The sequence below is a fragment of the Medicago sativa genome, chromosome 1, assembly GCF_051527215.1.
Source record: "Medicago sativa cultivar Bolivia chromosome 1, Bolivia_mono, whole genome shotgun sequence".
Classification (NCBI taxonomy): domain Eukaryota; kingdom Viridiplantae; phylum Streptophyta; class Magnoliopsida; order Fabales; family Fabaceae; genus Medicago; species Medicago sativa.
Window position 1 is genome coordinate 8,651,516 of NC_140749.1, and position 15,704 is coordinate 8,667,219.

The following is a 15,704-nucleotide window of genomic DNA, read 5'->3' on the forward strand; positions in this document are numbered from 1 at the left end:
AAAATTGTAAAAAGAGTTCTCAAGGTGGTGTGCAAGCGTGAATTCCAAACAAATAATTGACGCAAATTGAAATCGAAAATCAATAACAAATCTGCACATCTAATTCTTATTCGAAACTGAATTTAAAAACGAGAGAAAATCTAAATTAAGTTAAAGTGCAAAAGCTGTTTTTCTTCTTCTGAAATCGTAAAACTAAAAGCTTAAAAATTGATGCTAAAAAACGTCCCCCATTTCTGATCAGCAGAGCCTCTTTTATAGCATTGAATTTGCAACTGGATTACTCAAACTTGCTCCCCAAGATGTGGGAAAAGATTGGAATAAAAGCTGATTTCTTTTGCCCGAAACTAGGAAGTCTGGAACGTGATTTTCTTTCTTGCTGATCTCAATTGGGTGTGACATCAGCATGATGTCATTAGCTGTGGATGGGCTGACCGTAGTAGCTCAATTTTCTCTTTTCACCTCCTTTTGATTCTTTTACTTTTGACACCCTTGTCACCTGAAACACAACAAAATAATAGGCAGAAGACATGCAAAACACAATAAACGACCCCAAAATAAATAAAAATTAAACTATTTAGACAATGTATTTTGCGTGTTATCAAACTCCCCCACACTTGAACCATTGCTTGTCCTCAAGCAAAATGCAAGGGACGACAACAACATAATTCAGAAAAAAAAACAGAATGAACCAAAAATCAATTGCATTTTTTTATGTTCAAGGCTTTGTTCTCAAGATGCACTTATCACAACCTAAACACTTTTTCAAGGATCACATCAACCCTACAACAGTTTCAAGTGAGTGTGTGTGTGTGGAGTCCAGCTTTTTATTGCGCCTGTGTAAGAGGTATTATGAGGAAAACAGGTTCTAACTTCAACAGTAAAGTAACCGAGAAAAGTCCTTTCTTCATTTCGTATAAGAGAGATGAGAATTAGTTAGAATTAAACTGACAATTTAAGCACTTGGGGGCTTGCAGATTGCTTAGGGGATACCATTTTCTCATAGGAAGTCCGCGAGGGGGTATCCTTTCCTCCTAGATTCCATGATCACCCTAAGTAGTGCTGCAATTTTTAATCATCTTCACGTAGGAAGTCAGCGAGGGGGTATCCTTTCCTCCATGTGTTGATGAATTACTTCCTCTTTTGAGGGATTTATAGAACTTAAGCTCAATTTAGGGAGTCACCACCACATTTAGGAAGTCAGAGAGGGAGTGTCCTTTCCTCCACATGTTGGTGCCATTCTCCCGCCCCATTTTAATTTAACAATTTATAACAATAAAGCACATTATTTCCCACACAAACTTATACTACTTTTACTCTGAAGACTTTTAAGGGTCTAAGTTACCATTGAAGTTAGAACGTGCTCCTTAAAATACCAACCTACACAATTACTCAAAGACTGCAACTTTGTGCTTTTCTCAAAAAGAGAATTTTCACATTGAAACATGATATGAGTTTAGTGAAACTTAAAAAGGGAAAGGGTGTTTACATGCATAAAGTCATCATTGAACTCAGCCTTAAATTTATTTTTATTATTACTTTTTTTTTATTTTTGAAATTTTATTGGTTCATAAAACGGGAGAAATAGACAACAAAGCAAAAACTACACATTTTATTTTCGACTCGATAATTAAGACTTAGACTGTTAAGGTGGGAAATTCCTCCCCCACACTTAAAACTGACATTGACCTCAATGGAAATAAATAAAAACAAAAATAAAAGAAAAGGAAAGACACTACCTAGCAGATCAATCGTCGTCTGGGTCATCTGGGGGTATCCCATGATGCTGAATCATCCATATATCCTTGCAAATTTTTCTTTCTTGCCTTTTGGACATGCCACCTATCCTTGCCAACTCTGACTGATCTTTTTATTTCTTAAAAAAAAAATATAAACATAAAAATAAAGTCAATAAATAAAAACTGTGGGTTGCCTCCCACGCAGCGCTTCATTTAACGTCAGTAGCTCGACGCCTTACTCAGCTTTCAGGGTTTTGTTAAGGCGTAACGAACGCCTTTCTCAACATCCTCTCCAGAGGTGTAATGTTTTAACCTCTGGCCATTCACAGTAAATGGGCCGGTGGATTCACTCCACACTTCGACTGCACCAGACGGTATAACTTTTTTCACTTGAAATGGCCCGGACCAACGAGAACGGAGCTTCCCAGGGAATAATTTCAACCTGGAGTTAAACAGTAATACAAGCTCCCCCTCCTTAAATTCTCTCCTGATTATACGCCTATCATGCCATTTTTTTGTTCTTTCTTTGTAAATCTTGGCATTCTCGTAGGCGTCTAATCTCAGCTCTTCTAACTCATTCAACTCTAATACCCTTTTTCCCCCGGCGGCTTTGTAATCCATGTTAAGGGCTTTAATAGCCCAATAGGCTTTATGCTCAAGTTCCACCGGAAGATGGCAAGACTTCCCATAGACTAGTTTGAAAGGTGTAGTCCCAATAGGCGTCTTGTAGGCAGTTCTATAAGCCCAGAGTGCATCATCAAGCTTGGCGGCCCAATCCTTCCTAGAAGTTGAGACAGTTTTCTCAAGGATGGACTTAATTTCTCGGTTAGAGACTTCCACTTGGCCGCTTGTTTGTGGATGATACGGGGTTGCGACTCTGTGCTTCACTCCATACTTCTGAAGCAAATTTTCAAATTGCCTCGAGATGAAGTGAGATCCACCATCACTTATGACCAGCCTTGGGACTCCGAATCTAGGGAAGATTATTTTCTTAAACATTTTAATCACAACTCGTGTATCATTGGTAGGAGAGGCGATGGCCTCGATCCATTTTGACACATAGTCCACTGCGACGAGTATGTATTGGTTTCCCATGGAGGACGGGAAGGGTCCCATGAAGTCAATGCCCCACACATCGAAGATTTCGACCTCAAGGATGTTCTTAAGTGGCATCTCATGCCTTTTGGAGATGTTACCTGTGCGCTGGCACTGATCACATCTCGCAACGAACGCGTGGACATCCTTAAAGATATTAGGCCAGTAGAGTCCTGCTTGGAGGATCTTGTAGGCCGTTTTGGACGTGCTGGCGTGCCCACCATAGGGGGACGCATGACAATGGGTAAGGACACTCTCGACCTCTTCCTCTGGAATGCAACGACGGAAGATACCGTCTGCGCCTCGCTTGAAAAGGAGGGGCTCATCCCAGTAATATTGCTTTAGATCATTGAAGAACTTTTTCTTCCGTTGAAAGTCCATGTCTGGGGGTAGGACCCCAGCGGCAAGGTAGTTGACGAAGTCAGCATACCAAGGTGCCACAGTCTTTACGGACGCTATCAGCCTATCATCAGGGAAAGAGTCATCCAAAGGTAACTCCTCTCGCTTGAGGTCACTCAATCTAGACAAATGGTCTGCTACCACATTCTCTGTTCCTTTTTTATCACGAATCTCAAGATCAAACTCTTGTAGTAGCAGAATCCATCTAATCAACCTGGGCTTTGCGTCTTTCTTACTCAGCAGATACCTTATGGCGGCATGGTCAGTGTAGACAATAATTTTTGAACCTACCAAGTAAGATCGAAATTTGTCAATAGCATAGACAATGGCCAGAAGCTCTTTCTCAGTAGTAGCATAATTTATTTGAGCTTCATCTAAGGTTCTGCTGGCGTAATAGATAGCATGCATCTTTTTATCTTTTCGCTGTCCCAGGACAGCACCAACTGCATAGTCGCTTGCATCGCACATAATCTCAAAGGGAAGACTCCAATCTGGAGGTTGCATTATAGGTGCGCAGATTAGTGCTTGCTTGAGCTTGTGGAAAGACTCAAGGCATTGTTCATCAAAGATGAACTCTGCATCCTTCATGAGCAAGCCTGTAAGAGGCTTAGTTATCTTAGAGAAATCCTTAATGAAACGCCGGTAAAAACCAGCGTGACCCAGAAAGCTTCGGACTTCTTTCACTGTGGTGGGGGGCGTTAGCCTCTCAATCACTTCGATCTTTGCTCTGTCAACCTCTATTCCTCGTTCTGACACTACGTGTCCGAGGACTATGCCTTCCTTTACCATGAAATGGCATTTTTCCCAGTTCAGCACTAGGTTGACTTTTACACATCTTTCTAGAACTTTGTCCAAATTACTCAGACAACCCTCAAAGCTTGGCCCGCATACTGAAAAGTCATCCATGAAGACTTCCATAATGTCCTCTAGGAAATCTCCAAAGATTGCCATCATGCATCTCTGAAAGGTGGCAGGCGCATTGCATAGCCCAAAAGGCATTCGCCGATAGGCAAATGTTCCATAAGGGCATGTGAAGGTCGTCTTTTCTTGGTCACTCGGGTGGATAGGGATCTGAAAGAATCCCGAGTAACCATCAAGATAGCAAAAATGGGAATGCTTAGCTAGGCGCTCAAGCATTTGGTCTATGAACGGGAGGGGGAAGTGGTCTTTCCTTGTGGCCTTGTTCAATTTCCTGTAGTCTATACACATACGCCATCCAGTGGTTGTACGTGTGGCCACAGACTCTCCTTTCTCATTCTTCACCACTGTCATCCCTCCTTTCTTTGGTACTACATGAACTGGACTCACCCACTTGCTGTCAGAGATGGGGTATATCACCCCTGCATCCAGAAGCTTCAGTACTTCTTTTTTAACAACCTCACTCATGTTCGGGTTCAGCCTTCTTTGATGTTCTCTAGAGGGTATGTAGTCCTCTTCAAGTAAAATTTTATGCATACAAATTGAAGGGCTAATACCTTCGAGGTCATCAATCGAGTACCCTATAGCTTCCGGGTATTTTCTTAATACAGCAAGTAATTTCTCAGTTTCAGTCCCTCCTAAGTCGGCACTCACAATGACTGGTCGGTTAGGTCCTAGAAATTCATACCTAAGGTTTTTAGGTAACTCCTTCATTTCGACTTTTGGCTGCTCTTGAGTCGGAGCGGGAAGAAGGGTGAGGCATTCATTTTGATAAACCGGATTTACATCCAATTCTTCTTGATGGGGACTTGCCTCTTCTACCTCAGTTTCAGTCAAGGACACGTCCATTCCGTCAGTGGGAGGTGGTCCTGACGCATGCTCCTTAATGCATTCATCAATTATATCAACTAAGCAAGCCGTGTCGTTAATGGAGGGGTTTTTCATGAATTTAGACAAGATGAACTCAATCTTTTCATCCCCGACCTCAAAGGTAAGTTTTCCTTTCTTTACATCTATGATGGCACCAGCCGTAGCTAGGAAAGGTCTACCTAAGAGGATTGGGATAGACGAGTCTTCAGTGATGTCCATTACCACAAAGTCGGTGGGAATGTACAACTGGCCGATTCTCAACGGTACATCTTCCAGTATTCCTACCGGGTACTTAATAGATCGATCAGCCAGTTGTAGAGACATCCTGGTCGGTTTTAGCTCTCCAAGGTTGAGTCTCTCGCAGATGGAAAGGGGCATAAGACTCACACTAGCACCCAAATCACAGAGCGCTTTATCGATGACGTAGTTGCCAATAACACAAGGAATTGAAAAACTCCCTGGATCTTTTAATTTGGGTGGCATCTTATTCTGGATGATAGCGCTACACTCTTCGGTGAGTGCTACTGTATCATCGTCATCAATTTTTCTCTTATTTGTCAAAATTTCTTTTAGAAACTTAGCATAAGACGGCATTTGAGTAATTGCCTCTGTGAAAGGGATATTTACTTGGAGCTTCTTCAAGAGCTCCATGAATTTCTTAAACTGACCCTCACTTTTTGACTTAGCAAGTCTCTGAGGGAATGGGATCGGAGGTTTGTAGGGGGGTGGAGGTACATAGGGTTTCTCTTTTTCTTCCTCCACTCCCTCATTTCTCTCTAAGATTTTCTCACTTTCAGTAGGCACCGACTCCTTCACAGCGTCTTCCCTCTCACTAGGGTTCCCTAAATCTTTTCCACTACGCAAGGTAACAGCATTTAGCTCCCCTTTTGGGTTTGGTTGAGGTTGCGCAGGGAAAGTTCCTGAAGGTGCAGCTACTCGTTGTTGGGCCACTTGTGCAATTTGCGTTTCTAGCATTTTGTTATGGGTGGCCAACGTGTCAACCTTAGATGCAAGCTGCTTAATCATCTCATTCGTGTGAATGTTTTGATTCAGGAACTCCTTGTTCTGTTGGGACTGTGCCATGACAAAATTTTCCATCATTAGTTCTAGGTTAGACTTTTGAGGAGCAACAAGGGCTCCTCTTTGACCTTGGAAACCAGGGGGTGCAATGGGTGCAGGATTCTGCGCATAGGTGGGACTGTTATTTTTATATGGGAAATTAGAATTTCTTTGCCCGTATGGGTTCCCATGCGCGTAGTTTGCTTGGTCCGTACCGACTAACAGATGACACTCAGTAGGGGTGTGTCCAGGCGTCCCGCAAATATCACAGTTAGGGGCCACAGCGGCCACGGGGGCAGGCGGAGTGATGGTTAGACTATCTATCTTTTTATATAGCGCATCAACTTTAGCGCTCAGATGATCAAAACTGCTAACCTCGTACATCCCTGCCTTGGGCTGGCCTTTTTCAGCTAGAGCGCGTTCGCTCCCCCATTGGTAATGATTCTGGGCCATATCCTCGACCAGGCCCCAAGCCTCAGCAAACGGCTTGTTCATTAGAGCTCCTCCCGCAGCGGCATCGATAGTCATCCTTGTGTTATACAGGAGACCATTGTAAAAGGTATGGATGATCAGCCACTTTTCCAACCCATGATGCGGGCAAGCTCTCAAAAGATCCTTGTATCTCTCCCACGCTTCAAAGAGCGATTCTCCGTCTTTCTGCCTAAAGCAAGTAATTAGGTTCCTCAATTGTGCCGTTTTGCTCGGCGGGAAATACCTAGCGAGGAACGCCTTTTTTAATTCATTCCATGTCGTTATGGAATTTGACGGCAGGGAATTAAGCCATGCACTGGCTCTGTCCCTGAGGGAGAAAGGGAATAAACGTAAACGAATGGCTTCAGGGTCGACGCCATTCACTTTCAGCGTCTCAGCGAACCGCACAAAGGTAGCAAGGTGCAAGTTCGGGTCCTCCGTTGGGTTTCCGGAGAACTGATTTTGCTGAATTATCTGCACTAAAGAGGGTTTGAGCTCGAAGTTATTCGCCGCAATGGCAGGGCGAACAATGCTCGTATGAGGCTCTTCCTCAGAGGGCACAGCGAAATCCTTCAGTGGCCGGTTATCGTTGTTGTTGTCGCCCATTTCTGATTGAGTCTCAGATTGCGACGGGGTATCGAATAACAATCGGCGCCTAGCTCGAAAGTAGCGCTCAATTTCGTCAACGTAGCTGACTAGATTTCCAGCACTTCGGGTTTTTCGCATGCAAGTTTTTTTTGTTTTTTTTTTAAATAAAATAAAAGGCCTTAATCTAAACGGTGTAACAACGGAGTGCGATATTGCCAAAAATTGGTCCCCGGCAACGGCGCCAAAAACTTGACAGGGCCGCAAGTGCACGACTGTTTCGTTTTAGTATAAAAAGGGATGTCGTATCCACAGAGACCAATTTAACAAGTACCGAAGTTCGTTGTTACTATGTTTATCTAAGGCGAAATCAAAATATTTTGGAATTTGCGCTGAATGAAATGAGTTTTAATTAATTAATAAACGAGTAGAGGCCAAAACGACGGTTACCGTCAACTTCCGTCACTCAAGCAAATTGTTGCGCCAATTAAATGGTAACGAGAGAATTAAAACTTCTTGTAGAATTTATCGAACAAGAGACAACGTTTGCTTTCGCAACACGTTGTCGGAATTTTTAGACGCGTAAAACACCTACTTTCGTAGCATATAATTACAGGCCTAAAAATTCCTTTTTCTAAATTTAATAAACTCTTAATTAAAAGAAAAGAAATGCTTTCGCTTTAACCTTTTCAATTAAAAATTTGATATTTTTCTAAGTCGGATATCGTTTTCGCTCTTTCGATGCGTAAACGATATCTCGGTATCTCTACTTTCGTAGTAGATTTTTAACAGTTACAAAACAGAATTTTTCAAAACAATTGTTTAAATTCTCGTTACACTAAAAGAGGCGCGTAATTTACATGAGTTCCGTCGGTTCGACGGAACCTCGTTTTGGACTCAAATGAGACTACTCGCACATAATTATATTAAGCATACAAACTGTTAATTGATTCATGCTAAAAAGAAATGAACTATACCTGTAAAAATCTGGCCACTTTAATTGAGTATAATTCCCTCGAACGATTCGATGCAGACCGTAAATGTAGAAACTGTGCTGCAAAACAATGGACTAAACGAATAATAACTGTAATAAGTTGGAAACTTTGTTAAAGAGACAGCCACGGCAGTAGCAATTCAAAGCGATTGGAATTGAAAGAGAAAGCCACGCAGCAACAATATTTATATATATGGAATACGGTACACAACAAACTAGCTGAATTGGAAATCAACAATAGTAATAAAAGCAGCAGCTAATGAAACTATGGGACAAGGACTAACTAGCCACGCATCAATATAGAAAATAAAGGAATGAAAATAACACTGCAATGATAACTAACAAGAATTGGAATTGATTAAAAAATTGTAAAAAGAGTTCTCAAGGTGGTGTGCAAGCGTGAATTCCAAACAAATAATTGACGCAAATTGAAATCGAAAATCAATAACAAATCTGCACATCTAATTCTTATTCGAAACTGAATTTAAAAACGAGAGAAAATCTAAATTAAGTTAAAGTGCAAAAGCTGTTTTTCTTCTTCTGAAATCGTAAAACTAAAAGCTTAAAAATTGATGCTAAAAAACGTCCCCCATTTCTGATCAGCAGAGCCTCTTTTATAGCATTGAATTTGCAACTGGATTACTCAAACTTGCTCCCCAAGATGTGGGAAAAGATTGGAATAAAAGCTGATTTCTTTTGCCCGAAACTAGGAAGTCTGGAACGTGATTTTCTTTCTTGCTGATCTCAATTGGGTGTGACATCAGCATGATGTCATTAGCTGTGGATGGGCTGACCGTAGTAGCTCAATTTTCTCTTTTCACCTCCTTTTGATTCTTTTACTTTTGACACCCTTGTCACCTGAAACACAACAAAATAATAGGCAGAAGACATGCAAAACACAATAAACGACCCCAAAATAAATAAAAATTAAACTATTTAGACAATGTATTTTGCGTGTTATCATTTGTCAAGTATGTCGGATCAAAAGTCACCACATCACCAAAATATTTGTATGCCATTTTAGACCTTGAATCAACCCAAAAGCAATTTGCTAATTTTCCTTCAGCATCCATTTGAAATGCATAGAAAAACCCAGGATTCTTCAATTGACAATTTTTAAAGTAGGATAACATTATTTGAGCATCTCCTTTTTCTAATTGCTTTTGTCTCTTTTCAGATAAGTAATTAATAACATCTTGTTGACTAAATCCAATGTTATCAACACCACCACTTTCCGTACATAAGACAGATGTTATTTTGCTAGGACCTAAACCAGAATCATGCAGCACATCAATAAGTTTTTTTTGCACTTTTGTTTTCTGTCTATGTACTCGAAGAAATTGACAACTTTTAGGAGAAAATAGTACATGATTATGGTCTCTTAAAAATCTTGAAACAACCCATCCATCTTCACTTTTTTTTAAATATAACAATGCCTTGCATCCTACCCTAGTTTCATCATGTCTGACACGACTGCTATTTTCTTTCTTTGCATATTTTTTTGCCCGAAACCCTTCCTTTGAACAAAGAAACTCTTTACCAATTATCATTCCGTCTGTTCTTGATTTAGTAACACGGCCCATGCGAAAGGTAAAACCTTTGTTCTTAGCGTACCTTTTGTAGTGATTCCTTGCCTCTTCGATGGATGTGAACTCCATTCCTTCAAAGGGCTCTAAGGGGGACTCTAATGGTAGTCTGTTATTTATAGGATCCATGTCAAGAGCAGCAGTTTCAGGTACATCATCAGAACAAGCCATGGTGGAATCTTCATCCACATTTGTCATCTTTAATCTGTCATAATGACACAATCATAATACCATTTAAAATGCTAGAAACAAAGGATTGTACAAATAATATTGTTTTCATATTACCTATCCATGAACTACTCCTACGATAAAAATGAACTACTTATAGTCATTACAGAGAAATCTATATTACTTTTCCATGAATGACTTCTATGATAGATAATGAGCCACTACTCCTGAACTACTACTATGATAAAAAATAACTACTGATATTCAACATACCAGGATTATCTTATATTGCCTACCGCTATTTGATAACAATTCTCATACCATTCATAGCCGTCATTGCATAAATAAGAGCAATATAAAAAAAACAATGTAAACAGAAAAATTAATTTTCCATATAAAAATTTGGGGTCATCGCATAAATCTACCTTATGTAGCATGTAGGGACCAGCCTTGGAAGGGGTGGTGCTGGAGGCAATAGAGATGCTAAAGATTTTCTTTTTTTCTTCTTCAACTTATCATTATCTCAGCCTCTATGAAAACTAGGTTTGGAATGGTGAAACAAGATGCAGAATCGTGCAATGCAGATTGTAAACTGCTAAATCAAATGCCAAAATCAGAATAGTAAGCCCAGAAAATAAATGTGAGATATGCATTTATTATGAAGATTTTACATGATTTTTTCTTTTTTTAGCACTAATGGTGAGGTGTTTAATTGGATGATTTTAATTGGTTGACAGTGTAAACTTGTTTTACACTGACAGTCTATTCCAATTAATCTCTTAATTGAATACACAATATTTAAGAGAAAGTTTTTTCATTTAGGTTGTTTATCATGTGCCCTTGAGGCATACACTTAAGTTAAGATGACCCTTAATTAAAATAAGGGAAATGTTAACCAGTGCCCCCGGGGCACTGGTTAAGGAGTTAAATATAGTAGTATCTTGCATTGAAAGTTGTGTTGTCATTGCATTAAAAGCTTAAAAAGTGTTCTTTTTGACTTAAAATTTCCACTTTTGGCTTCCTTAACCAGTGCCCCGGGGCACTCGTTAACATGACCCTTAAAATAATAAGAGCATGTGAGGGCCTGAACAATTATGAGGCCAATGAAGTTTTAGCTTCCTCGTGGAAGCGTTGCTTTGTTTGGCTCCATAAATACATAAACTGAAGATAACTCCATAACTGAATTTTTTGTGTTTCTAAAGGATTCGGAAGATTTGTCACTCCTATCGTGAAGCAAATCGTTGTGTTGATGCTCTTACAAATATGAGATCAGATGGTGACAATCCTTGACGGCTTTTTAAGTTGTGTCCTGGTCAAATCGGTCATTTGGTTATTGTTAGTATTTTTAGAGTTACTATTCATCAGTTAATTTCTTTGTATGCAAAGTGTCCCATCCGAAGTTATGTGCTCACACACGCGAATGGTTTTACGAGTTGAAGAACATAGACACATTCTAAACCTTTGAATGAAACACATGCTAATTGCACGTTTGGCAACCAGCAAAGCAAAAGGTTTATGTCATCACAGCTGGATACCCTTTTTATTTCCTACACATACATGATAGATTCTTCCTGGTGGTCCATTTTTTGATTTTGATAGAAATAAAATGCAAGCTAAGTTTTACCAAAAAAAAAAAAAGTTAAGCTAAGAAACATATTGTAAGTTTTTTTTTTATGGGAAACATTTCGTAAGTTCATATGATAAAAGATTACAAAGACGTTTATTATATATTAAACTGAGAAGAAACGCATGATCTAAAACTATGATACGAGTCTAAAAATTCAATTTTATCACCTTGATATCATTGATGAGGGGCTGATAGGAGACGTTGAATCAAGATGAGTTTTAGAACAATGTCTCTAGGTAGCGGTGAAGCTAGCACAATTTTTACGATGGGGTCGAGTATAAAGAAGAAATAAAATATATTTAAAAACTAATATATTAAATTTGATCAATAAATAAATAAATTCGTAATAATTTTTACTTATATTTAATGAAACAGCAACGAAGAAAATAAAAGTTAAACAATAGTTATTTATCAAAGTTGAGTTTTGTGAAGTTTTAAGAAATAAAATTTATTCATAATTGATATATTATCAATATTTGTGTTATATCATCTCTCTTGTGTTTTAATCAGCTTCAATTATTGAAATTGGAGTATATAGTCGATAAAAAAGACGTTAAAGGACTAATAAATGAAGCATAGTCATCGATTTATGTTTCAGTTGGTGGCGCTATAAATATGGAGCACGAGTAAAATGCTGAATTGTATTGTTCCACGTGCCTTTAACTGCTTTTGATACCTCCATGACCTGCGCAATCCTTGGTGGACTTGAGAAAGACTCACCCATCTTGTGTTTGTAGGGATGTCAAAATGGGTTGGACCTGTCCGATTGATTCGTTTAACCCGTCTATTTTAACGCGGTGGGTTGAGATTTGAACCAGCCACGAGTATGGTGATCGTTCCGCCAAACCCGCTAAAAATGGGGCAGTGACGGAGCGGGAATTTACCGATGGTCAGGAATTTGCTGTTCCAAGATGACAATCAAGTACTAATACGGTTCAACAGAGGTTGCCAAAACTCCAATCGACGAGCATCACCCCAATCGTCAGCCCCAAGTACACAAAGGGAAGTGTTCCCACACGATAATTCAACACATATGCGGCTTCTGTTAACCATGAAGTAGTAATATTAATCCCCGTGAGCATGCTTTTGTGGAAATTAACCTTCAAACCGGACACTTGTTCAAAAAGGATCAGAACTGCCCGCATGTACCTCACATTAGCCCAACTTTTCACACCAAGAATCAAAGTGTCATCTGCAAATTGAAGATGAGAAAGAGAGACACCATCATGAGTGCCAACACGGTAACCATTGTAACACCCCGTTTTCCCAACGTAAAAATTTCATAATTAAAAATCAGAGTAATTCAACTTTAAACGGAATGCTACACTTCTTAAAAATTCATAAACTGAATAAATAACAATTTATTCTTCAAAATCATTGAACATAAGTAATTCAAAACTTCGCAGCGGAATTAGTTCATTCAACATAAAAAGTCTTTGGCACGCAGGCCTCATCAGAAAATCTCATAAGTCTTAGTTCAATATTTATTCATAAAAGTTCATAAACAATACGTAAGGAATAGAAGTAAAGTCAAGTCCCATCCCGTTACGTATCAGAGCACCTAGACACACATGTGAGGAGTCCACTCACGACGCCTCTAATCTTAATTACCTGCAAGTTACCCATACGAAGAGCAACATTTCCAAGCAGAGGGGTGAGATTTCTCAAACAATAATATTAAACATATAAATCATATGAAGTACATTCAACAACTTAAACATCTTATAATTCATTAATCATATCTAACAACTTAAACTTCCTTAACTAGTGTCATTATTCTTCCTACATTAGTCAAATAACCTCAATTATTAATCATAAAACATCATCACATGTCATCAAATAATAGTCACAAACACCTTATCATAAATCACATAACATCTTATCATAAATCACATAACATCTAACATCAATAATAATCATAAGCATTAACATCTAACATCAAATATAATCATAAGCATCATCATGTAATTCACATAAGTATCATTATCAAAACATAGCATTATCGAAAACAACTTCATAATCAAATTCATCATCATTAAATCGTAATCATCGAATCACAATCAAACTTCATAATCAAACCTCACTTAACTCGACAATGTGACTTAACTCGACTATGTAACTCTTAACATCTCAAATCATCTTAGCATCTTAACAACTTAACAACTTGACACCTCGACAACTTCACATCTTAAATCATCTTTAAAACCTCTTGATATGCAAATGCATTTGGTACCAATACAGAGCATCAAGCTCCCAACCAACTTATATGAGCGTAAATAGGCTCTTCGGGGCATCAAGCCCCCAACATAGTGAGCAAAAGCTCCAGGGCATCAAGCCCTCATCCATCGTGTGAATTACTAAGCATTCCAGGGCATCAAGCCCTCAACCAACTTATATGAGTATGCAATGGACTCAACAACTTAACAACTCCAACTTCGTAACAACTTACAACTTAACAACTTCGGCTTCATGACAACTTTCAACTTAAACAACTTCGACTTCATTGACGACAACAACATCTTCGCATGATAATACCATTATTCATCAATCATCAACAACATCATATAACATCATATTCATCAATCATAAACAATCATACAATAATTCATCAATCATAGACAACATCATATAACATCGTATTTAAACATCAACAATAATTCACTATGTATCTTTGTAAAAACATAATAAATTATCCACAACATATTTTCATGTCAAACCAAAGCTACTGGAAAGATATCACAAATATCAACAACTTTCATGTTTACAACAAAGATCAATTCAAAACAGAAACATATGAACAAAACGCAAAAACATGAAACAGAGAATGTTGTCTCCGTACAATTTTGCTAAGACCTCCCTGTAGTATTTTCATCATAACTCAAAGACCAAACATCATTTTCACGTCAAACCAAAGCCACTAGAAAGCTAATAAAATTATATAAAACTTTCATGTTTACTCCTAAGACCAATTCTGTACCGATCAATACTAGTTTTCATTTTAAATTTTAGAAAAGTTGTGCTGAAAGTCCATAAAAATTCACTGTGACCTACGTGCAGTAATTTGACCATAACTCAAGTTCTATAAATCGTTTTGACGTGAGACCAACGGCATTAGAAAGCTAACATCCATACCTACAACTTCCGTGTTTACACCTAAGACCAATTCCGCACCGATCAATACCAGTTTTAATATCAAAATTCGGGCAAAATGCAGATTTTCTCCAAGTTTCACCTAATCTCATGGTTCTAACCTCAAAACTACTTCCAATAATCATCCTATGGATTATCTAAGGTCTGTACACAATTTCTATATCAATTCAGCAAGTTTTCATCATCTAATCATCAAATCTCTCTCAAAACCCTAATTCTCAAATTCTCACAAACTCTCCCCAACTTGTTAGATGTAATCTAATGATTTAACAACTTAATATTAAACCAAAATAGTCTCACCCTCACCTTAGATTGTTTTTCTGAAATCAAAAGCAGCGTTCTTCGTTCCTAGAGTTCTCTCTCTCTGAGTTCTCATCTTTCCCAAAAAGCAGTTTAACGTAAAACTCTTTCTAACCTAAGCTTCTCTATTTATAATACTAAACGCTCTTCCTAAATCTATTTTGGCCCAACAACTTATTCTTCTTTCTATTCTAACCCCCTTCTTATTTCTCTTACACCTCAAAACTACTCTATTCCTCATAATCTTATTTATTTCTAAATTAAATATATCTCTCCCCCACTTAATAATAATAATACACCAATAACAAATATATCTCTAACAAATAACAAATATATTTCTACACCAAATAACAAATATATCTATAACAAATAACAAATATATTTCTACACCAAATAATAAATATATCTATAACAAATAACAAATGTATTTCTACACCAAATAACAAATATATTATGCTAGTAAATACCAACATATCACATAAATCATGTAAATCATACCAATCATATAAATATATTCTAAAACTAATTAAAATAATTGAATAAAAAGGAGGGCGTTACAAAGTCTGTCATGTCCTCTCTCCCGGTCTATTTTCTTTCTTTCTTCAAGGCTCTCGTAGGTGGCGGAAGTGAGGATTTCAGAAAAATAACTTGGATCAAATGGGACATTGTTTGCTTGAATAAGGAGTTCAGATAATTAAGGAATATATGTGGTTCCTCTAAAAAAATGGTGTTGGAAATTTAGGGAG

At 38.2% G+C, this 15,704-nt stretch overlaps 2 protein-coding genes and 1 non-coding gene across 3 annotated transcripts; 1 reads left to right on the forward strand and 2 right to left on the reverse strand.

Annotated features, from left to right (window-relative positions):
* Positions 1-42: 42 nt before the first annotated feature.
* LOC146952353 (uncharacterized) lies at positions 43-8,819 on the reverse strand. Its single transcript, XM_085701112.1, has one exon. The coding sequence runs from the start codon at positions 7,272-7,274 to the stop codon at positions 1,983-1,985; it is 5,292 nt and encodes a 1,763-aa protein (XP_085557238.1). The 5' UTR covers positions 7,275-8,819; the 3' UTR covers positions 43-1,982.
* On the forward strand, positions 6,661-6,766 carry LOC146952354 (small nucleolar RNA R71). Its single transcript, XR_015025221.1, has one exon. It is a non-coding gene; the product is annotated as a small nucleolar RNA R71 (small nucleolar RNA).
* An 82-nt stretch (positions 8,820-8,901) lies between the features above and the next one.
* LOC146952355 (protein FAR1-RELATED SEQUENCE 5-like) lies at positions 8,902-9,911 on the reverse strand. The gene is made up of 2 exons (XM_085738622.1): positions 9,120-9,911; positions 8,902-8,985 (listed from the first exon to the last, which is right to left on the reverse strand). The coding sequence occupies exons 1-2, from the start codon at positions 9,909-9,911 to the stop codon at positions 8,902-8,904; spliced, it is 876 nt and encodes a 291-aa protein (XP_085594748.1).
* Positions 9,912-15,704: the final 5,793 nt, after the last annotated feature.

Excerpts from the sequence above, each read along its gene's own strand:
- LOC146952353 (XM_085701112.1), bottom strand. The coding sequence starts at position 7,274 with ATGCGAAAAACCCGAAGTGCTGGAAATCTAGTCAGCTACGTTGACGAA.
- LOC146952355 (XM_085738622.1), bottom strand. The coding sequence starts at position 9,911 with ATGACAAATGTGGATGAAGATTCCACCATGGCTTGTTCTGATGATGTA. Across the intron at positions 8,986-9,119 it reads ACAAATATTTTGGTGATGTG|GTGACAAGGGTGTCAAAAGT; the intron begins GTGACTTTTGAT and ends GTTGTGTTTCAG.